At 34.2% G+C, this 22,873-nt stretch overlaps 1 protein-coding gene across 1 annotated transcript in view; it reads left to right on the forward strand.

The window, feature by feature from the left end:
• The window catches only part of LOC105172263 (5'-3' exoribonuclease 4), a 23,736-nt gene continuing 926 nt past the window's right edge, over positions 64 to 22,873 (forward strand). Inside the window, exons 1-22 of the mRNA XM_011093638.2 lie at positions 64 to 500; positions 1,066 to 1,168; positions 1,243 to 1,319; positions 1,408 to 1,599; positions 1,775 to 1,894; positions 2,046 to 2,108; positions 2,214 to 2,366; positions 2,480 to 2,644; positions 2,876 to 2,953; positions 4,264 to 4,350; positions 5,524 to 5,604; positions 6,280 to 6,375; positions 8,666 to 8,736; positions 9,153 to 9,281; positions 9,379 to 9,455; positions 9,532 to 9,572; positions 9,663 to 9,737; positions 20,445 to 20,584; positions 20,689 to 20,793; positions 20,876 to 20,951; positions 22,356 to 22,438; positions 22,673 to 22,839. Coding sequence (XP_011091940.1) covers positions 294 to 500; positions 1,066 to 1,168; positions 1,243 to 1,319; positions 1,408 to 1,599; positions 1,775 to 1,894; positions 2,046 to 2,108; positions 2,214 to 2,366; positions 2,480 to 2,644; positions 2,876 to 2,953; positions 4,264 to 4,350; positions 5,524 to 5,604; positions 6,280 to 6,375; positions 8,666 to 8,736; positions 9,153 to 9,281; positions 9,379 to 9,455; positions 9,532 to 9,572; positions 9,663 to 9,737; positions 20,445 to 20,584; positions 20,689 to 20,793; positions 20,876 to 20,951; positions 22,356 to 22,438; positions 22,673 to 22,839 — 2,386 coding nt within the window. The 5' untranslated portion in view covers positions 64 to 293. The remainder of the gene's footprint in view (positions 501 to 1,065; positions 1,169 to 1,242; positions 1,320 to 1,407; positions 1,600 to 1,774; positions 1,895 to 2,045; positions 2,109 to 2,213; positions 2,367 to 2,479; positions 2,645 to 2,875; positions 2,954 to 4,263; positions 4,351 to 5,523; positions 5,605 to 6,279; positions 6,376 to 8,665; positions 8,737 to 9,152; positions 9,282 to 9,378; positions 9,456 to 9,531; positions 9,573 to 9,662; positions 9,738 to 20,444; positions 20,585 to 20,688; positions 20,794 to 20,875; positions 20,952 to 22,355; positions 22,439 to 22,672; positions 22,840 to 22,873) is intronic.

Genomic DNA, 22,873 nt, shown 5'->3' on the forward strand with positions numbered 1-22,873 from the left:
TTGATGAGCGGATTGTAAATTGATACGGAAGATTTCTCAGTAATTTATGATGGGGCTACGGATAATATTATAGAAATGTAATTGTTTTCTATCATTTGTGTACTATAAGGTAAATGTAAATAACGTTTGCGCAATTTCCGTACCGGGTGCTTTCAAATCCCCGACATCAAGTCTTCGAGAAAGCAGTAATCACACTAACGAAAACATCTTCCGCGAGCTTCAGTTGAATCGCCTCTAATTTCGGTGCCCTCCCTCCCCGCGCAGCGAAAAATCGTTAAATAAGTGTCGGGGGGATGGGGGTTCCTGCTTTCTACCGGTGGTTGGCAGATCGGTACCCTTTGTGTATTGTGGACGTGGTGGAGGAAGAACCCAGAAAGGACGAAAGGGGTTTGCCCCTTCCTATCGATGTATCAAGACCAAACCCTAATGGCATTGAGTTTGATAATTTGTATTTGGACATGAATGGTATTATTCACCCATGCTTTCACCCGGAAGGCAAGGTAAACTTTCTGTTTTTCTTTTCGTTTTGCGATTATATACATGAATTTCAATCGACCACCGTGAATTTGAATTGACTACTGTTACATTAGATAGTGTAGACGAGCTCATGGTTTGGATGCTAAAATCGAAGTTCATTTCTTTGTTTTTGATATCTTCCTGCAAGATAGCTTCTTCTATTGAACAGTGGGTGATGCAGGTAGCTCCTATGTGGTAAAGCATAGGAATGATTATGACCCTTTTACTTTTGCTGTTGTTAGTGTTGTCCTTGTTTAGCGTTATCCTTTAGCTTGTCGGAATTTGTTGAATAGAGAAATTGATTTAGCAAATTTTGAGCTGCTTCCGGTGCTTGGATTTGATTGGTTTTGTGACACGGCTGATAAAACAATTAACTCTGTTTGTTGCATATGCACTAATGAGAGTTATTTCCTGGGTATGATTAAGTTAAAAAAACTTAAAAAGGGAACCATTTAGAGGTAAATTAGAACTTCCTCCTCTTGTGCACTTGCATGACACTTGTATTTTTTTGGGCACTAATACTGGATATTGTTTCTTTCTTTGATGAAGCCTGCACCGGCCACTTACGATGATGTATTTAGATCTATCTTTGAGTACATTGACCACCTTGTGTCATTGGTTCGTCCAAGAAAGCTCCTTTATATGGCAATTGGTAAGCTGCTTTTAGATCTTCTACATGTTTTCTGAGGATCACGTTTTAGTTTCAATATTCTTTTTGTTCTGCAGATGGCGTGGCTCCTAGGGCTAAAATGAACCAGCAAAGGTCTCGTCGTTTTAGAGCTGCTAAGGATGCAGCAGTAGCTGTATGTATTCTGTATATTTAAAAGAATCCAAAGTTGTGTAGTCCATATTGTAATTCAAGCAATCCTCTCCCCTATTTTCTCATGTTAGGAAGCTGAAGAAGAAAAGCTCAGGAAAGAGTTTGAGCTTGAGGGGGCAAAACTATTACCTAAAGAAAAGACTGAAACATCTGATTCAAATGTCATCACCCCTGGCACTCCGTTTATGGCAGTGCTCTCTGTAGCTCTTCAATATTATGTACAAAGCAGGTTAAACCACATTCCTGGATGGCGTTTTCTCAAGGTCTGGTTAAATTCATCTTACAGGATTTTCACTTCTGGTTTTCTTTTGGCATTGGATGAATCCGTCCTGTGGAGTGATCCTTTCTGTTTTTGGTTTTTCCATTATATTTCTGGTTTTCAGGATACTTTGTCTCTCTTAATTTATTTATGAGGATGCATTGGGTGATTATTTGAAGGTTATTCTTTCTGATGCAAATGTTCCCGGTGAGGGCGAGCACAAAATTATGTCCTACATTCGTTTGCAACGCAACCTTCCTGGTTCTGATCCAAATACCAGGCACTGTCTGTATGGTCTGGTGAGCATAAGAAAAATAGTGAAATATCTAACCAAACGTTTCTTGTTCTTTTGTCTTTTCCTGTTGTGTTTTATTATTATTCACTTGGGTTTGGCTTATGCATTAGAATTAACATGTCCTAAAACAGTTAATTCATATATATTTTCAATAGGATGCAGACCTGATTATGCTTTCACTAGCTACGCACGAAGTTCACTTCTCAATACTAAGGGAGGTTAGCCACCATTGTTTCAGAGCAAAATTTCAACAAAATGGATACGTTTTTGTCAACATTTAATGTATCTCTTTTGCCTTTTTTTCCTTTTCTGTGATTTTGCAGGTAATTACTCCTCCTGGTCACCAGGAAAAATGTTTTCTCTGTGGTCAAGTTGGTCATCTGGCTGCTGACTGCCGCGGGGAAACCAATGGCCAAAATCAAGATGCAAGTGGAAAGCCTCTAAATGACATACCCATTTATAAGAAGAAGTATCAGGTTAATCCACTATATGTTGTTGAGACTTGTTTACTCTTATTGTTTCATTGTGGTCTTCTGTTTGTCTCTTTGTTCTTATTTCTCTTTCTGATACTTCTATAATTTGTTGCCAGTTCCTCAACATCTGGGTTTTGCGTGAATATTTGGGATATGAGATGGATATTCCCAATCCTCCTTTCCCAATTGAGTTCGAGAGGCTGGTGGATGATTTCGTGTTTCTATGTTTTTTTGTTGGCAATGACTTTCTTCCTCACATGCCCACATTAGAAATTAGAGAGGTATATATGCCTGTACAATCAATTGAATCTAGTTATTTTGCAGTTTGCTGGATATCTAGTTTATATAATATATATTATCTTTTGCATTTGCACTGACATAAATTGGAGTTTCATGCATATCCGCTCTTTCATATATTCTATGTTATTATTGGACATGTTTACTTAGGCTTTATTTACCCTTTCTCTTCTTGAACATTAAGATTTTGCCTTTTCACTTTTTCAATGGTGTAGGGTGCCATAAATTTGCTCATGTTTGTATACAGAAGGGAATTTGCAGCAATGGGTGGTTACCTTACTGATGCTGGTGAGGTAATGTTAATGTCTTTCAGTATTTTAAACTTGTTGTAGTTAGGAGATGTGATTCTGATTATGGGTTATGCATCATTTAGTACTAGCTCAAGAATATGCGTGGCCATGCTTGCCTCTTAATACTTAAATCTCTAGTATAAGACTTTATAAAACATCATTCATTATCTATCACCATGTTATAATGGATCCTCATAGCATCAGTTTTTGACTATGGATGAGCCAATCCACCACATTTCCCCCAGCCCTCCTCCTCCTGCTCGAAGCCCTACTGGGACATCTCTGTTACCCTTTCCGCTGCCACCACATTGTGCTTGAGGACCTGCTCTCCCACCTTTATTTCAGTTACCTCTGACATACTTGTTGGTCCTTGTGATGGATGCTATACTATTATCAGTGTCATCGACTTTCTTTTTCCCAAATGCATGAAATGAATCATCGTTGGCTTTTTTCTTTATGTCCATCTCTCTTGCCTTAATGAATGCCTAGCCACACTTTTGTGAATTGACTAAACTACAGAAACCAAACTGCAATTAAATTGATGAATATGCTGCAATAGCTCTTTGGAGAGTGGATCTGGGCTTTATAAATGAGCCACCGTGGTTTTTGGTACTTAAGTCACCATAATTTTCGCTGTCTTTTTTGCTAACACTGGCATAATTTGGATACTTTTGTTCACCACATTTGGATGAGTTTTGCCTTTAGAGATAAGCACCGCCAGCAACTGCTTTTTCTGTCAATGGCTGCCCAACGGTTGCCCACATAAATGCACACTATGCTGTTGTCCTAAATAAGGGATTTCTTGGAGGTGTGGGTGGTGGCTAGGGTGGCGAGGTAGGGACATTGAGGTTTGGGCTATGCTGGAGGGGTTGGGGCTGGTAAGGCTGATGTTGCAGTAAATATGGAGAAGTTCTGACTGATGGGTATATACTTTGAAATATTGATTGACCAAGAAATTAAAATTTTAGGGTTTTTTTCCCCTTAAAATTTATTCCTTAATGAAGTGTTTTCCTTGAATGGATGGTCTGATAAACTTCTAAACTTTGTTATCACTTTCTCTGGATGCTGCTTTTGTGGTGTCAAGACCTAAAAATGTAGGGTTTGATAAAGATCACTGGGAATCTGTCAACATCTTCTGGCTCATATATCATGAAACTATTCATGATTTTTAGAATGCCATATACTGTCTAAAATTATTAATCCAATACAGAGGCTGGTATGAGTTGTGATAATCTGTTATTCATTGTGTCCTTTTCTGATACTTTGGATGTGTAAAACCTTTTATCTCTGCTTTTGATTTTTGAACTTTTCAGGTCTTCTTGGACCGTGTTGAACACTTTGTTCAGGCAGTTGCGGTGTATGAAGATCAAATCTTTAAAAAGAGAACTCGGATACAGCAGGTAGTTTGCTGCTTTATTCTTTTCCTGACCTTTCTCATCCACGGTTCATATTGTCAAAGGTCTTCATTCTTCAACACTTTGAATATTGAGGTTGAATTTTCTCAAGCTGGGGTGGAATCATACAAACCATAGAAGGTTAATGATGAACAAGTATAAGGGGATTACAAGTAACATCTAAGATAATCATGTTTGAATTTGTCTAAAATTTTTGGTTTTGTCCTATTCATTTGTCGGCTGGTATTTTAAATTGCAATTTGCTATTTGGTTCTCCTTTTTATAGCCTATTTATATCATTGAACAGTATTAGGAGGCATAAGTTAAATCTTAGTAGGATTAGCTTATCGTTTCATGATAAAAGACTGTCCTAGTTGAGATAAGAGAACTCGTAAACCTGTTATAGTAATTAACATTTACTGCGGCTAACCAACATAACTTTTATGAACAGATTTCAGTTTATTTTTTTCTCAGAGTGCTTTTAAGCTTCTTTTGAGTTGTGCAATATAATTCCAAATTCTTTGTCTGATGCCTTCAAGTCATAGGTCCAATGTTGGATATCTTCTTTTGTCTCTTAATTCTTTTCCTAAAACTTTTATGTCTTCAATTGTTTATTGCACCAACGAACGACATAAATTACATGCGTGCCTTTTCTCATTTATAAGTGACTTTAATAACCTTGGAACCTAAAATTGTTCATAAGTAGAGTTCACTGCCCAGTGAACAGAATCTGAACAGCCTGGTCAAGCTTGTTCTACATCAGTTTTATAAGCCTACCATCTGAATCTATAGAGGTTATTTATGTGGTAACTTTTCTTCTCGTAAATGTTTGTCTGGTTTTTGTTTTTTTTTTTGTGCTCTTTTATATTCAATATATTGTCCATGAATGAGGAGCCTTTGGAGTTTTTTATGTGAAAAAATTTCATGTATTTAAGAGTTGATATGTTTCTGGCATTATCTTTAGCAATTTCCTTTGTTTCTTTTATAGAGTGGAAGTATGTTGTCTTGTTCCATTAACTTTTTGAGCATCGAGCTTTATTATCTTTCTGCATGTAAAAGAAAATCATACAAACTATGATGTTCTGCAATGGTGTTATTGCAAGTTTCGTTGGTGCCATATGTAGAGCCTTCCTGTTACTCATAGGTAATAATGCGGCTTTTTCCTTTTTGTCGCTTCAGGCATATGAGAACAATGAAGAGCTGAAACTTAGAGCAAGAGGCGAGACTAGTAAAGAGGTTCATACTTTAGCAGGGGACAAGGTGCTTCTTCTCTTCGGAATATTAGCTCAAAGTTGACATCCATCGCAGTTCATGACTTGAGCCAGTATTATGTGTCCCCATGGGTTGCCTGTGATGGTCAGCATCATAGCTACACAACCTATTCTATTATTAGCTCTGTTTTAGGACAAAGTGAATGCCTAGTTGGTCTTGTCAACTAGTCTAGGTTTTCTTGTGAAATGCTTGATATTTAGTCATTTTAACCAAAGTTTATTTGCGTAATATAGAAAATAGAAAAAACCAAGTATGAAGCTTCTATAACATCAATATTGTTGGAAATCGATGTGATACCTTAATGAAAAGATTACAGAGTTTGACTTTATATTGCCAAACTTTGTAGCGCCAGCAAATTGGACATAGGGGTTTCATTATTGTTTCATAATCTATTGACTATTAAAGAACAGGTGTTCTTTTCATTTGCCACAGGTAGTGGAATGTGGTTGGATGTCTTACTGACACTTTCAGTTACCTATATTTGTATAGTGGGTTATATTCTTATCATTTTCATTGAACTCAACTTAGCAATTTCTTTGTCTAATATTTTTTCATAAAAAAACATGTTTGTGCTGATTGCACATATATTCGTGGATCAATCTGTTGCAAATGAACCTAGATTGTGGCTCTATATGAGTAATATGCAGATTTTAATACTCTCAGGTGAAGTTGGGAGAACCTGGATATAAAGAAAGGTATTATTCTGAGAAATTTGGTATATCAGAACCCGAGAAGATTGATGAAGTCAGAATGGAAGTGGTAAGTTCACCCATAACATTTGTTACATTGAGCTTTTGCTTAGTGTTAGATTTTTACTATAGCATTCTTCTTTGCAAATTACAAGTACCTTATGTTTATGTAGCATTTTTCAAGGAAAACATCAATTTCTTCATGGACGAGTTTGCATTTTCTTTCTTTACTAAGACATGCACACCCTGCAGACACCTGCTTGAGCTTAGATGCATGTGTTCCTGCCTTATCTGGCTTTCTAGATGGATCTACTTATTATTTATAAGCTATTAGAATGGATCTCTACAGTATTGTATGGATATGTATGGTAACTTCTGTGTGAGTTTGGTCGCAGTTACCCTCCTTACCACTAAAACTTCATGAGCGCAGTACTTGAGATTTTTGAGATGCCAGTGCCTAGATATCTACTTGGTAACATGGTTCTGAAGATTAAAATTGAAATTTAAGAGTAAATTTTTTTCTTTTGTTCAATTCTAGTATGTTGTATTTAGAATGGTGTTGAGATTGAGGCTTGTTCTATATGTTTCAAATAAGAGAATTGCATGATGACCCAAGTTTTTGAACTGTTCTTTTTTAACCCTCTTTTCAATTTCTTTTTAGTTAAGGACATGTTGAACTAAAAGGTCCATACATGTTAAATCAAATTAGCAATTGGGTTAGTTTTGAATTAATTGGCCATGTCAACTATTAATAGCTGCAGTTTTCCACACAGAAAATCCCCATATGGATTTTTAAGTTGAAGTGAGAAATGCATGTTTTAATTGAGGAATCCCTGCAAGTATGTGTATGCTCCTATGTGCCAGATTGACTCTCTTCTGAAAGCCTTAAGCTATGTTTGGATATTCACTTGAGATGATCACTTTGAGGAATGTAAAATGAAAATATGTTTGGATTAGTGTGTCACAAAAGTTGATCAGTTGAGGTTGATTTGGCTTTTCATTTTGAGAAATAAGTTCAGTTTAATTGTTTACAAATATAAAAATAAAAGGCTTTTCCAGATTATATATATGTAATTTCTGAAAAAAAAGCATATAGGCTTTTGAAAAAATAGTGTGGGCTCTGCATAAATAAGGTTATTCAAAAAGGCAAATACTTTTTCCAACTGAAAATCAAAAGTGGTTTTGGAATGAAACCAAACTTATAAACATTCAGCAGTGGCGAAAATAGTTGGAACAGTTTTGAAGTTTACTTTCAAAGGAATATTCAGCATGAAAGCTGTTAAAATTTTGGAATGACTAATTTTCTTGCTAAAAACATTGTTATTATTTGGGCTTAAGAACCGGACACTACAATTCTTGAAGTATTTATGTGTTTTAATTTTGGAAGCACTGTAGGACTCTGTCCTGCCTTAGTGGTATTTAATGAATGAAAAAATAAGATCTTAATCCTGACGATTTTTCATAAACATGGATTTAGGTATTTAGCTCTGATTTGAATATGACTGTCATGCAGAAATAACTTAACTGTAATTAACTATATAATTCATAGAGTATATTAGTTAAATGGAATACAAGATCCTTTTGCTTTTTTAACTAATTAATTGATTATCGAAGAAATGACTTATTATAATTAGATTATTAGTCAAGTAAATGATTTGAAAACGTTATGGAATCCTTGTTCTAATTCTTCTCCATTGAGTCAAACTAACAATTCAAAGAATAAAAATGAAGTAGCTTTTCCTTTCCTCTTGAACTTTTTCCTTGTTCCGCACTTTGTTATGTTACTTTTTCTGTCTGTTCTTTTACCCTCCTTCCTTGCCCCCGACTTTGATACCCACCACCTAATCAAATGGATCTCAACCAACTCAGATGCCAGTCTCCACCACTCCTGCACACTAGCTCCTTGCCTCCCCACCACAGATCCCATCTCGAACCCCTATGCCTCCAACCCATCCTTCCCTGCCAACCCCAAGCAATTTTGATACTTTTTTGGGGTTCTCTTTTGGGGCAAATATTGCCTTTCATTATCTCTGTTCACCTTGTTGGCAGGCAATTTGATGGGGATGTCATTGTAATTTCCAAATAATTGGTTCAAACCTTAAGGCTGACTATGTAATTATTTATACGTTATATTACAAAAATTTCATGAAAACATCTCAGAATGGCCACATACTATTTCCATGTGACATGAAAACTTTGGCTCGTTACAGCATTTATTCTGAAATTATATTCTGCATCATTCCCTTTTAGCCTCCACCTCCCAACCCTGTGGCACGGTGCACACATGAACAGCGGCAGTCTATAATTTGTGTGATTCAACTGCCATTTTGACAACAGAGGATATTGGTTCTTTTTTGCAGGTCTTGAAGTATGTGGAGGGGTTGTGTTGGGTTTGCCGCTATTACTACCAAGGTGTCTGCTCGTGGCAATGGTATGTATTATGTCTCCTATACAGAACAGAAAGAGCTTATTTTGCTTTGCCATTGCATTCGTTGATGTTTGCTAATGCTTGTTGAAGCAAGAAAATACATGGCAATGCACAAGTTTTTCTTGCAAGAGGAATCCCGACATGGCATTTGATGTCATCATGTGGGGAAAAAAAAGGGTCCATTTTGTTGAACCTTACTCTTGATGTACACAAACCTTACTCTTGATGTAATTAGTGGAAAATTTATTTCATTATCCCTCATCATGTCAACTCAAATTTCAGACTGAAAGGCATATGGATTTTATGGAGAAGCTTTTGTGTTTTCGATGTGGAATGCTGTGCACTTGCATTATGAATAAACAATAGTTGTAGACTAAATTCCATGGTCATTTAACTTAGCTCATGTTTTGTTTCTCCAGGTACTATCCATATCATTATGCTCCATTTGCATCTGATCTTAAAGGCTTAGCTGATTTAGAGATAACATTTTTTGCTGGGGAGCCATTCAAACCCTTTGATCAGCTATTAGGAACCCTACCAGCTGCAAGGTAAGCCACCTTCTCTCTGGGGTGGAAACCTCTTCAGTTGAGTCTGATAATTCAGTTCCTTTGTATTTTTCTAATGAATGTCGCTTCCCTTCTACAGTTCCGCTGCGCTCCCTGAACATTACAGGAGGTTGATGACTGATCCTGAATCACCTATTCTTGATTTCTATCCCACTGGTATGGTCAGTTTGCTGAAGCTTGCTTATAATTATTTCATTTTTCTGGACATAATTTAGTTATCTTGTGTGACCAGATTTTGAAATTGACATGAATGGGAAGCGCTTTGCATGGCAGGTATCTCCTATGTCTTACAGTGTTATTATAACAGTATTTGTTCATTTGACCGATAAGAATGACCAATCTTTCATTTGCAAAAACTGTTAGGGTGTTGCAAAATTGCCGTTCATTGATGAGAAGAAATTGCTTGCTGAGACAAAGAAGCTTGAGGATACCTTGACGGTATGAAAGATGAAAACCTCTCACCCCCTCACCCTCCCCCCCTCTTTGTTTTGGTATTATTATGAACTTTAGTCAAAAGAGAATTAGAGAACTAGGAGAGAGATTACAAACCTCATAAAAAAGGTTGCATGGATCTGTGCCAATCTCTCTGGAAATCTTCAAACCCTATGAAACTAGAGCCTTTTGCCAAGGGTGCAAAAGGTGTATGAATTTTTATAAAAGCAACTATTAGTCAAGTAATATACAGATGCATGCAAACTTTTTCAATACAAATGCAACAAGACACAGCAAAACCAACTGATTCCCCGAAACAACTTAGTCTCTTGGCTTCCTTGGAACCCTGGAACCCACAACAAGATCTTATTTACTGCAAATGGAACTGGAATGCTCTCTTTATATAGATTCTGTTCCAATATCCATTCAGAGAAGTACAATGCAAATACAGATGGGCATGATTCTTTTGTGATTTTTATATATGCCATACCACTGTGGGTAGAGTGCCTTCTGAGATCTCTTATCTTGTACCAAGTCCAGGGTGCCCTTGTACTTCTTTTGGCTTAGTGTAGTTTCCTAACAACAGTTGTATAATAAATGAATCCATTTTTGCATGAGAATGGTTTTAATGTTGCCATTTGAATTAAAAGCTGTGGTGTGCTAATATATGCTTTGCTAGGTGAAATAGGAGGGGCGCGATATCTGACTACCTAAATTATAATTATTGAGTTAATACTATGGTTGATTAGGTTTTAAGCAGGTTATATGGTGATTTAGTGTGATTATTTGCGAGTAGGTATTAATGCTTATCCATTGTGTTATTTCTATTGAGTTAACATATCATGTCCAAAAAAGATTCATATAATAATTATGCCAAACATGGAGGATCTAACTGCCATCAGGCCTAAAGCTTCACTCTTGTTGGGTGAGGATTGGATTGTTTGCCATGATGAAAACCTTGTATAACCCTGGAAGCCCTTAGACAACAAACAAAGCAGGTGCTCCACTTGCAAAGAGGATGAGAGGGGTGGTGCACTCCACTTGGAGTCAAGGACACATTAGGTGTCATACATGCAAAAGAGACCACTAAACCTCTTGTTGGTTCTGGGCACTTGGTAGCCCTAGAAGAATCAATGGCTAGGTGTAAAACATACACTCATCCCACATTATCAACTTGATAGCTGTCTGAAGGTGGCCACTACTTGTTCTCAAACTAACCAATGATCAAGGTACTTATTTTCTATGTGTCTAGCTTCTTTTCTATCTTCACTTTTAATAGACTAGCATTCCCCTATAATGTTAAATGGTATATCTTACTGACTTTTTGTGTTGAATCCCTTCATGGACTCCTTAGGGAAGATGTGGAATTCTAAGCACGTACGGCAATATAAGAGAAGCTTTGCTTCATTGCGAACTATTATATGCAGTAATGTTGAGGATTTATGCCGTTGGGGGCTAGTGGGTGCATTTGTAGTTACTTTATGTGATTGGTTGGTTCTGAAACATGTCTAATATGAGCTCTTCTATTTTTTTAAGCAATTGATTGTTTTAAAAGTGTGATGATGATGAAACCTGGATGTGAAAACAGCTACCTTGTCAAAGGTCATATGTTTAGCACTTGTGCTTACAAGAGCAAGGAATGGAGGGAATCTATGGGAAAGAATTTTGAGTCAGCAAGTTTAGCATTACAAATCTATTTGTATGAGTGGTGAAAGTAGAAGTTTGATTTGAGGATGGCCTAGTGATTCCTGGTTAATCTTTTAAAAGAAATGGGAGCTTTGGTGACTGCAATTAGTGTGAAATCAAATACACTGGCAACATGAATTCTTGAAATACGAAACGTACAGTAAAAGACTTGTGCCTCAAATATGTTAGTTCAGAGCTAATGTCTTCGTGATAGGGGTGCAAGATGAGTTCAGCTGGCTTGACTGTAGCTCGAGCTCCTTCAAGAGCCGAACTCGAGCCTACAAGTTTGTTTTCGAAAGCTCGCGAGGTTTTTTCTATTTTAGCATTTTTTTTTTATTTTTAAGGATTTTTATATAACTACATATTCAATATTATATCAAGTCCATATTCAAAATTCACCATATATTAGAATTATATTTAATCAATATCTCATACTTTAGTTTTAGATAATAAGAAAATATGGTATTTTTATTTATATCATCTAATATCTATGATCCAACTAAAAGTAAGCTTAATCAACAATTTAGTAATTTTTGAATTTGTTTTTGTAAATAATTATTTAATAATGCATATGAATTTTATTGTATATTTCAATATCGATCTGTAATATTTTCTTTGGTAAATTAACAAGTTCTAACGATTAACTTAATTTTTTATATTATTTGTGAGTGTATGTGTACCAGGATGCATAATATGTAAGATTTCTATTTACTGCATATAAACTTTTGTTGAATTTTGATGATTCCCATGAATTAATCCAAAGATATATATGTATATATCTAAAATGAGACTAATTATTGCTTGGTGTAAAGAATTCTTTTTCTTTATTTGTGTATAATTGAAATATATAAAAATTAAATTGCCATCATCATATTTTTGTGACGGTTCTCAATTTACTTTTAGAAAATAGCTTAATATATTGTATAGTAGAACAAAAGAATATATTTTTAAAATGACATACTATAAGTATTACTGAATTCTTTTAATACTTTATTAATACTTTTTGTTTGTTAAATATATAACTATACAAAATTATGTCTAGTATTTGGATAATTTGATGTATATTTTCTATGCTTTTACTAATTGTGTTACTAGTATATTAATATTAGATTGATAATAAGCTATTATCAAGTCATATATTCATAACATTACATTAAAATATTGTTATAATAAATATTTAATATTATATATTTATAATAATATGTTTTTATTAAAAAGTGGTGAAAAGTTAAAAATCAAAAAATCACCTCCTAAGTGAGCAACGAGCTCGAGCCTGAAATTTTGACCAAGCTCAGCTTGTTTGCACCCTAGTGTTCCATATGCGCGCGCGCGCGCGCACACACACACACATATATATATATATATATAAAGCTAATGTTAGAGTTGATGCTGGTGTTGTATGCAAGATTAGAATTGCTTGTTTTTGGGTTGAAATGTCTGGTTTTGTTAAAACATGTTTAGGGATGGCAACGAGGGTTGGTCTGGGGCGGTCCCCAGGATAAAATCTCAAGACCTCACATGGCCCCGGACCCGTCTCACCTAAAACCTTAAATTTAAGAGACATAATATTAATAAATATAATAAAGATAATAAATTATTAATAAGTATTTTATTTCTATTCACTTCAAATAATTGAATCTAGTATTTTATTTTCTTGAGTTATTTGTACTGCATTTTAGTTCAATTTTAGTCCAAGTCTCTAATAACATGGTACGTATTTGAATCTTTAAAACATACATATTTGCATAATATGATATGGCTGCTTAATACTAAATATTGGATGGAAAAAAAAAAAAGAAAAAAGTGTTGCATGAGTTTTAACTATATTTTATATAGTTTATTGTTTACCCTCCATGTAAATTCCTCATATATTTATTTTTCATTACAATAAAAAACGTCTTATACTATATTTATATTTGTATTATTTTAACTACATTTGATTTAGCTTTTTTCTTTTACCCATAATTTGTCTTTCTTACAATTCAATATTTAATGTAAGTTTATATTCTTTCTTTATTTTTTCAATTAAGTAATATCATTTTATGTTTAGGTACTTTAACATAGTCTTTTATCTAAGATGAAATATATAAAAAAAACAAAACATTCAATGAATTCTTTAGAGTTGGATATATGCAACATTGTTAAGGATTTCGATTTAATATAATAATTTTCTAATAACTAGTATTATATATAAGTATATAAATATTAAAAATTTAAAAAAAATAAAAAATTGGCTGGGGCTGTTTGGGGGCGGGTTTGGGGTAAAACCCAAGACCCGCCTTGGACCTGGCCTGTTCACCTTTTTTGGCCCCTAGACCCGTCCTGGACCCCCCTATGAAAGTCCCAATTCCCAAACCCGCCCAAATGGGGTGGGTCCAAGGCGGGGCCCTGTTGTCATCCCTCCCACTTACATCTTGTTTGGAACTGTTGGTGTTTGGATTATCGGGCAGCTTAAGCTTGCCAGTTTAATTGGGAAACTGAGGTAAGCGGCCGCCTATACAACCAGTTAATTATCCTTTCTTTTTTCTGTTGTGCCGCTTATCAATGGCAGATTGACAGGAGAGTGTTCATCATGACAGTTGCCAATTCTTAGCTTAAAATGTTGTCATATCTCATATGATGTGTGGGTGTACTGGAGATTTCAGGGAAAGGAAGAGAAAAAAGAAAGCTGATTATCTTGCGAGCGCAACATGCTTTATTGCTTTCTTCCTTCTTAACTTTGCTGTTTTCTGTTTTCTCTTTTCATGTTATATTTAGGTGGGGTTGGGGTGTGTGTCTGGATTTACTGATGCAGGATATTTGTAGATGCAGCTCAAAATATCTGCCTGCAACCATTTTTTAATGATAATAGTGTGGGGTTATCACTTGGCAATTCATGATGTGACAAAACTAGAAAATACTATAGTGCTAAGGTGAAAGCTGTGATAAGCTCAGAAGGGTCTTTTGTCTTTCTGATAAATTTGCAGATTGCCGATGTGGATTTATTGATAAAAGAAAAAAGAGAGCATAAAACTAAGGAAGTCAAACTAAGGTTTAAGGAACAAAGCCAAGAGAAAGATGCATGTCATATCTGATGGAAAGAGCAGCTATACTACAACATTTCATGGCAAAGATGGGGGGGATTTCATTTTCTAAGGGTGAATGTTTCAGGAACACGGGGTCTTGGTAGTCAAGCAGAGTAATATAAGCGGCTTGGATACTGTAGAAATCTCTAATGCTTTACAATTGCTGCATTGAATGAACTGTCTTAGACAGAAAAGCCATTACTGTGACACAGCCTAGTAGCATATCAACATGGTGAAGTAAAGTCTTCAATTGACTCTGGCTATCTGTGGATGATTCTATGATGGTGGCCACACTGGTTCGGAGTTAGTAAATTGTTTAGGTCTAATAGTGTTATGCTGACTTACCTGAGATTGAGTGGTGATGAGAGAGAAAGATATCATTATGGTAATTGATGACCACGCAAGGTGAAGCTTGGAAGTAGCCCTGCTAAAAAAGACGAAGTTAACCTTGTTTTACACAAGGTCAGCCAAATGGAAGGCAGATACTTGGGAAAAGGAGTGTTACTCGAGATGCGACAAGCTTCCTTGTGTTGCTTACCCTCTGATTTCTACATAATAGGCTTCTTTAAAGATAGTTTATAAATAGGGTTAGCATGAGGGATCGAGTAAAAGATACAACTTATATCATAAGATGTACACGTATGGGTTTTGTGTGCATATTAAAAAGTAACATGTACAAAATGGAGAATGCAACTGATTCCATTCGGCCTCATGTTGCTTTTAACCTATGTTTTTGCCTCCAAAAACGATGACATACCTTATTCTCCAACATCAGAGCTTTTGTGGAAATCTTAATCTATCATCCACTTCATCTAAGAGACTGTGTCCGTTATGCAGAGGGGTTAAACAAAAACTAGTCTAACTTGCGCAACCCGTGGTAGGTTAGTTGATTTATGAAATGATTTGACAGAAAGCTAGTCTAACTTACAAAGACCATGATTAGATTAGACGAATTTGAGTGACATTCCTTGTCTGTCTTGGTCAGAAGTTCATTGTTGACATGGAGTCTGCAAGATATGTTACTTTAATAATCTCTAGTAAGGATCTGACCCTTAATAGAAGCTGATCAGTGAACTATAGAGGTAATTGTAATTCCTTTAACATTCCCTTTGATTTTTGATTATTCTGACAACATCTTGTACGATATGCAATTCACATACAAATAAGACGTGCTGGGAACTGTATGTTGGGTTGATGGAATGTACTTTCCAAGTTATATTTCTTGCATCATGTTCATGTTTTTAGTGTGCATGCAATTAAGTCTTACATTCTTGTCAGTGTACATTTAATTAATTATGATGTGACTTGTCTATGTAAAGTTTATATTATTTTGAGTTGTTTTTAATATTTTTACTGGTGGGAGGTGTGTTTGGTTGTTAGTAGATGTAGATTTATATTTATAATTATGAACAAATATTTCAATAGATAAGCATAACATGCTCTTTCTTTTATATAGAGAATTATTGAGATAATCAATAGATTAATTCCTACTTGTTGCTGACTGAATAATTTAACAAATTGGTACTAACAAATTGGTACTATCTAGTTACTAACATCATTAGGTTTATTCCCCACAAATTATATAACAATATGTCAAACAACGTTTTGAGGTTTGATTTAGATTTATTATTGTTTTAGAAATTATCAGAGTTATTTATTTTTCATATTCTTCTGTACACATTTTCTTTTTTATATTTCTATTGCACAACAGTAGAAGATATGTTTGAACAATATATCTTTATGCAATAGATGCAAGAATAAATGTAGCCTCACTCTCAATATATAAAAATACACAAGAATTACTATCTTTTTTTAATTTCATCTGGTATAATTCTTGCAAGTATTTGATTACATTTACTCTTGTAACTAAATGACATTCCATTCACAGCCCTACAAGCTTCAAAGCATTACCAAAGATATTTTTATCAATAAAATATAAGGACGTTTGGCTGATTAAAGGCAACATCGAAAGTTGACATAAACTTTTTGCCACTATAGCAGGTTTGGTTCAAAATCTTAAAGATAGGGGTAATAATATACTCTAATGAATTAAAATTTAATTACGGACTGAATAAAAAGTTGAGTTTTAATTTGCTATACATTAAGCAAGTAAATAAATAAGAAGGTAAAATGTATATTTCTACTAGTAAACTAATTAGGTATGAGTTAATATATAACTAATAAAGTAAATTAAGTAAAAGGATTTGATTTTCCTTTTCACTTTGCAACTAATAAAATTAATTAGTGATTAAAAATAGTTTAATAAGTAAATAAATTTTAAATTATAGGAATCTGTATTATAATCTTGATTAATAGGTTAATTAATAATTGAAGACATAATTAAACATCATTAAAAGGTAAGAAAAGCCCATTCGACTTGATATGTGAGAGAATATAGGTATATAGTAACATTTTCTAGTAGGATTAAGTTAGGGCTTGTTTGGTTTGTGTGATAAGATTAGGTGTGACATGATTAGATAGGATGGAAAATTGAATAATTATTAATTCCATTTTACATTATAGATGTTTGGTTTGAGGTATTGCATGTGGGATATTTGGTTTGATAATATAACATGATATCTGGTTGAAAGAATTATAACGTATGATTAAACGTAAAAAGACTATAAAGGGCATCCATTTTTAAGGTATTTATATTTTTATATTGTAGCTTGTGAATGGTTTAAAAAAAATTAAAAAAACCATTAAATTACTTATTGAAATACAATTGCTTAAAATAAAATTAATTTGTGAAATATTTTCTTTGTTTTTTTTGTCTATATTTGTATAATGCCGAAGTTGGAAACACGTATTCAATTAGTTACTAAAAACTCAAGTATTTTTCAAATGTCCAAAAAAGAAAGATTATTATAATTAAAAATATTTTTTTTAATCATGCACAAGTTTCACAAATAACAAAAAGAAAAAATTGCATAAAATCTCCCTATGTTATGAAAATCCAACTAAAAACCCCCTGTGTTTTTTAAAATTTTGCACACTCCCTCATTGCCGATTATTTGACTTAACGACGTTAATTTATTTTGTGATTTCCCATGAGACCCTTATATATTATAAATGATTGTTATTATAATGACAGTTGGATCTTCTATATCTCATCAACACCATAAAATCTAATCAATTTTAAAAATAAACCTTCCAGATTTTATGTATTTCAAAAATATATTAGATAAAAGTATGTAAATTTATCATGAATATAGTATTGTATAAAATCTTCACTAGCAATCACTGCTAGGCGACAGGGCATTGTCGTCCACAAAATCGTCGTCCAAATATGGGTCACGGAAATGAGAGTGTCCAAATTAGTTGTGGATAAGTGAAAAAAGGGTGGGTGACGCGAGGAGGGGGCTTGGGGAAGACGACGATGCTGTGCATCTTTTTCTCTCTTTTTTTTTAATATTTTTTAATTTTATAAATTTTAATATATGAATTACATTAATTATGTGTTTTTGTGTTTAAATATAAATATATTAAAATACTAAACTTTATTTTTTGTAATTTATATAAATAATATAATTTCAAAATATATTCAACACAAAATCAAATTAACTAATAATACTTTATGAAAAAAATCATGTATTTTAATTTTAAAAACATATAAATATTAAAATAATCCTAAATATTTGATATTTTCATATATAAAAAATGTATAATAACTTAATTTGATGTAATGATATTTTTTCATATAAATATTTCAGAATACTAATTGTTTAGTATTTGTAATATTTTTTAATAAAATGTGAAAAAAGGTAAACAATTAATAAAAAACTAAAGAGAGGAGATAATGGCATAAGATAGGGGTAATTTTTTCCATTCAGAATGGTCAAAGGCTAAAAATAGGTCAAAATGGTATCCTACTCTTGTTTCTAGCGCATGTAAGCAACCCCTTTTTTTTTATTTTAACAAAGAATGTCTTTTTGCAGGATTTATAATTATAGATGGTCTTTAAATTTTTAGCAATTTTTGGATAAAACAGGGGGCTATTATGCAATTTCCCCTAACAAAAAAGGTAAATGGGATAAAGAGAAAATGGTAGAAAGAGGGGAGAGAGTGGAGACGAGGAGAGAGATAGAGGAGAGAGTCCAAGGGTAAATTAGGAAAAAAATTAATATTAGTTGGTAGGATTACTTATATCAGTTAAAGAGGCGTGATTTATTATACCATATATTGTGAGTAATAAGATCGGGTTCAGTATTAATACGGGCTCTAATAATACTAACCAAACGTGTGATTAGACATGATAAATAGTTTATCACGCCTAATCACACGAATCAAACGGGGCCTTATAATATTCACTTATAAAAGTTATCATTGTCTTTTTTGATAATGTCAACATTTATGGATCAAGATATGTTTTTTTTTTTTTTTTTTTTGGGGGGGGGGGGGGGGGGGGGAGCGTGAGGCTAACTTTAGTATTAGTCGTGAAATATGATTTGTAGAGGTGATATTTGACCATTTTACATTACAACCACAAAAATTTAAGTGTTACCTATTCAGTTCATAGTAGAATTTTCTGAGAACAACTTATAAAACCTATTCCTAGAATGGTCTCTCTTGTTTCTAACTTGACCATTTTACATTACAACCACAAAAATTTAAGTGTTACCTATTCAGTTCATAGTAGAATTTTCTGAGAGCAACTTATAAAACCTAGTTCTAGAATGGTCTCTCTTGTTTCTAACTTGTAATTATTGAGTTCACTACCACCGTTGAATTTTTAAGCTTCTAGATTCGGAGTCTCGGACATGTTTGTTTTCCATATGATTTACCAACTCTTCTCTTCTTTTTCTTTTGGTGGTGGAATTTTGGATTAAGGTAATTTACTGTTACCAAAATATGATAACATAATTTATTTTTCTTAAATTAGCAGGTAATTTGCTGTTACCAAAATATGATACCAAAACTTATTTTCCTTAGAATGCTTTTTAGTTTCCTAAATGTTAAGTGTAAAAGACATTCTTGGTGCTAATGTCAACAACATTCTAATCATTGGGAATGTCTTAGTAAACTAAAGTATAGTTGGTTGCATAATTCTTCATGAAGAATTTGGTGATTAGGATATGTGGAGATAAATCGAAATTGATACTTTTGTTTTCTTATTCATGTAAGAAAACAAAATACTAAAGATATTTAGCTTGGATGGATATCGGAGTTGATTTCTTCCCTAGATTCTCAGTTTATCTCTCGAGTCCAAAGGACAGAAAAAGGATGCTGTCTTACCATATGCTTATGCTATTAGGAGAATAAAGCGTGTTATGCTATGTACAAAGCCTCATGTTATGTGCACTTTAAGTGTTATATTTTTATAATTAGATATCTGTCCGATCAAGCGAGGAGTTCTTGAGCATTGTATAACTGAAGTACCTGAGAAAAACTAAAAATTTTTGTTTATAATTTGTGGCGGCAGAAGTTGGTATTAGATGCTTGGGGATGGGAAATTGTTGGCTCATATAGCCGCAATTTACTCGTGCCTGGGTATAGTCAAAACATGGCTTTTGAGTTGTTGAATGATTTAAAGATGCATTTAGAATAGTGTTGCTAGGTTCTGTAATTGATATTAGAGCTAAAGTCATGGGTTTGATTTTCAGGAGTGTAATTGTTGAGAAAGGATTAGTGGCCTATGTGGCAACAGTAACTGTCATTGCAATTGTTAGAGAAGAGAGTGTTTACCTGTGTAGTAACAATTATTAGCGTAATAGGCCACAATTGGAACACTGTGCGTGGATTGCTGTACAGTGTAGTGCTTTTAGTTGCACTCTAGCTATTATCAGCAGCCTAGTTTTTAATTCAACAATAGGCTCTTGGTCCTACAACTGCAAAGCTCAAGCATACCGCGTTTAACAAAGCTGCCATCTTGCTATTTTTCCTGAAAGCGCAAAAAAGAATAACTAGTTGTAGTTTAATTTTTCTCTTAACTTTATGTTTGCCCATGTTTTGAATTTTGTAGGAGGAGGAGCAATTCCGAAACAGTGTCATGTTTGATTTGCTGTATGTTCATCCTCGTCATCCTTTGGCAGCCCAAATTACACTTTACTATCGTCTTTGTGACATGGAAAAGTTGCCATGGACGATTGACAGTGTTGCTAGGTTGGTTATTTACTCTATTTTGGATAACTTTACCTTTTTTTCTGTTGTTATTAATGGCAGATTATTCTGCAATGTAACTTCATTCCATTTTCTGCTTCTTTTAGTGGAGGAATGAATGGATTCATGTGGTTGACTAAGAGAAATGGCTTGAAACAAGTCTTCACTTCCCCAGTCAATGGGTTGGAAGACATCACAAATAATCAAGTTCTGTAAGTTACTTGAAGCCCTTACACAGAAAAATATATGTTACAATTATTCAATGAGAAAAAGACTGGATTATCCCTTCTGCAGAAATATCACGTATCTTAATCCAGCACCACATGTTCACATTCCGAAGCCTCTTGAAGGTGTAAATATGCCTGAAAAGGTATGAAATGTTCCGGTTTTCAACCCTTTTGTCATAATAAGTTGAATTTGTGATAGTCATATATGCCCGCCTGTGAATATGTGATCATTGGTATTTTACCTGAGGCTCCATTTGATTCCCAGGAAAACATTAAAGATGAGGGAACAAAATATTTTTGTTTGACTGCACTGAAGTTACTTAAAATGCATGAAAATCTTACAAAATCATGAGGACTCTTGAAAATCTCTCTATTTGGCAACAGAACAGCTATAGATGCTTCTACCATGATGAGAGAAAGTGGGTGCAAGTGCTGTAAAATTAAATAAATCTGAACTGAGATTTCTCGCTTGACTATTTCTCATGCCCACAACCAGTAAAATATGTTTCTGTTTGAACTGTAATCCATCAAATTACAGTATTTAGTTTGTTTTACATGGTTATACTATTATCTAAACATCAAAGCCTGTAATTCTTATGTTAATTGAAATTGCTGAGAGGCAAGTTACTTAATTGTACTTAGTTGTTTTAAAACCCCCTGGAATATTGAGTAAAATATTGAATGGAATGGCAAAACAAGGACCATGAAGTGCTAAAAATTTTTGGACTCTCTTTAGATTTTAATGAAAATATACTATAAACAAAGACAAACTTTTGTGTTTTTGTATATCTCTGTGTATGTCTGATGATTGATAATTGGTTCTGTTCATTTAACTAGTGAAGAAAGCCGGCCCAAATTCAATGTTGAATTTTTTAATGAAGGTTACCGCATTCCTGGAAAATGTGATAGTGCCGCACCATACGCATAAAAAACTAAGCTAAATTTGTTTCTGATTAAAATTCTCTTTCTCTATTCGCACGTTTTGTAGAACCAAACACATCCTGGAATAATTGTGTATTCTTGTAGCAAAATGCTATGATGCTTGGACTTGGGTTTTGGTGTTAGAATACCCGTTGAACATGAGAGCTCTGTCAGAAAATGTGGACAGACACCAGACTTCTACATTGTGATAGTAATCCATAGGGCTTGGCAGGTTGTTTTGAGTTGGTTGATTCTTGAAACTCTTCCTATGAATTATTCTTAAAGGGAATATATAACAACCAAAGCGCGATGCGAGAGAAGAGGCAAAAATCTTTTTCTAAACAAGAAGCAGTTGTGATTTAAAGTTGCTAGTAGCATTAGGGGTTGAAGTGCCACAGTATATCTGAATGATTGGGCAATTGTTAAGTGCTGTACCAAATGATCAGACCAGTGCTTGTGTTGTATAAGAAGTTGTTCTAGCCATGGATATGACGTGCTGGAATGATAGGTCAAGCTAACATATAGCTTTGATTAGCAAACTAGCTGTTTTGAACTTTGGATTTATCATTGCAGTAGTAGAGTTTTGTTGGATTTCATGATATAGATCCTTATATTTCTAACTGCAGATTTTGCGGCCTATTGATATAAAGCCACTCCCAACACTATGGCATGAAGACAATGGTGGAAGAAACCAGCTAGGCAAAGAAAGGTATTGAAATTATGCCTAGGTAACATGGAATGTTCGTGCTAGATATCTTTGGATTTCGGAATAACTGAATTCTTGATTATAATATTCAGGTTAATTTACCAGTTCAAGAATCCTTATAAAGTTTAGTTTGCATTGAGCTTTAAACTAGCAGTCATAAATTTGCTATTCTCAGAGATGGTTTAGCTTCCAGAATGGATAATTTGCATGCTTATATGGGTTGTTCGTGTTTCACAGACCACGAGTATCTGGGGCCATATCTGGTCCTATATTGGGAGAAGCTGCTTATCGTCTGGTTCACAATACACTGAACATTAAGCCAGAGCGGGTGAATTATCGCAATACCCAGGGGAATCACGGTACAAATAGGCTGAGGCCAGCAGGACCACCTGGCTATGAAAGGGGTGTTTCCGATAGCCAAAATTCTTTGAATCACCA

The sequence above is a fragment of the Sesamum indicum genome, linkage group LG10 (genome assembly GCF_000512975.1).
Source record: "Sesamum indicum cultivar Zhongzhi No. 13 linkage group LG10, S_indicum_v1.0, whole genome shotgun sequence".
Lineage (NCBI taxonomy): Eukaryota > Viridiplantae > Streptophyta > Magnoliopsida > Lamiales > Pedaliaceae > Sesamum > Sesamum indicum.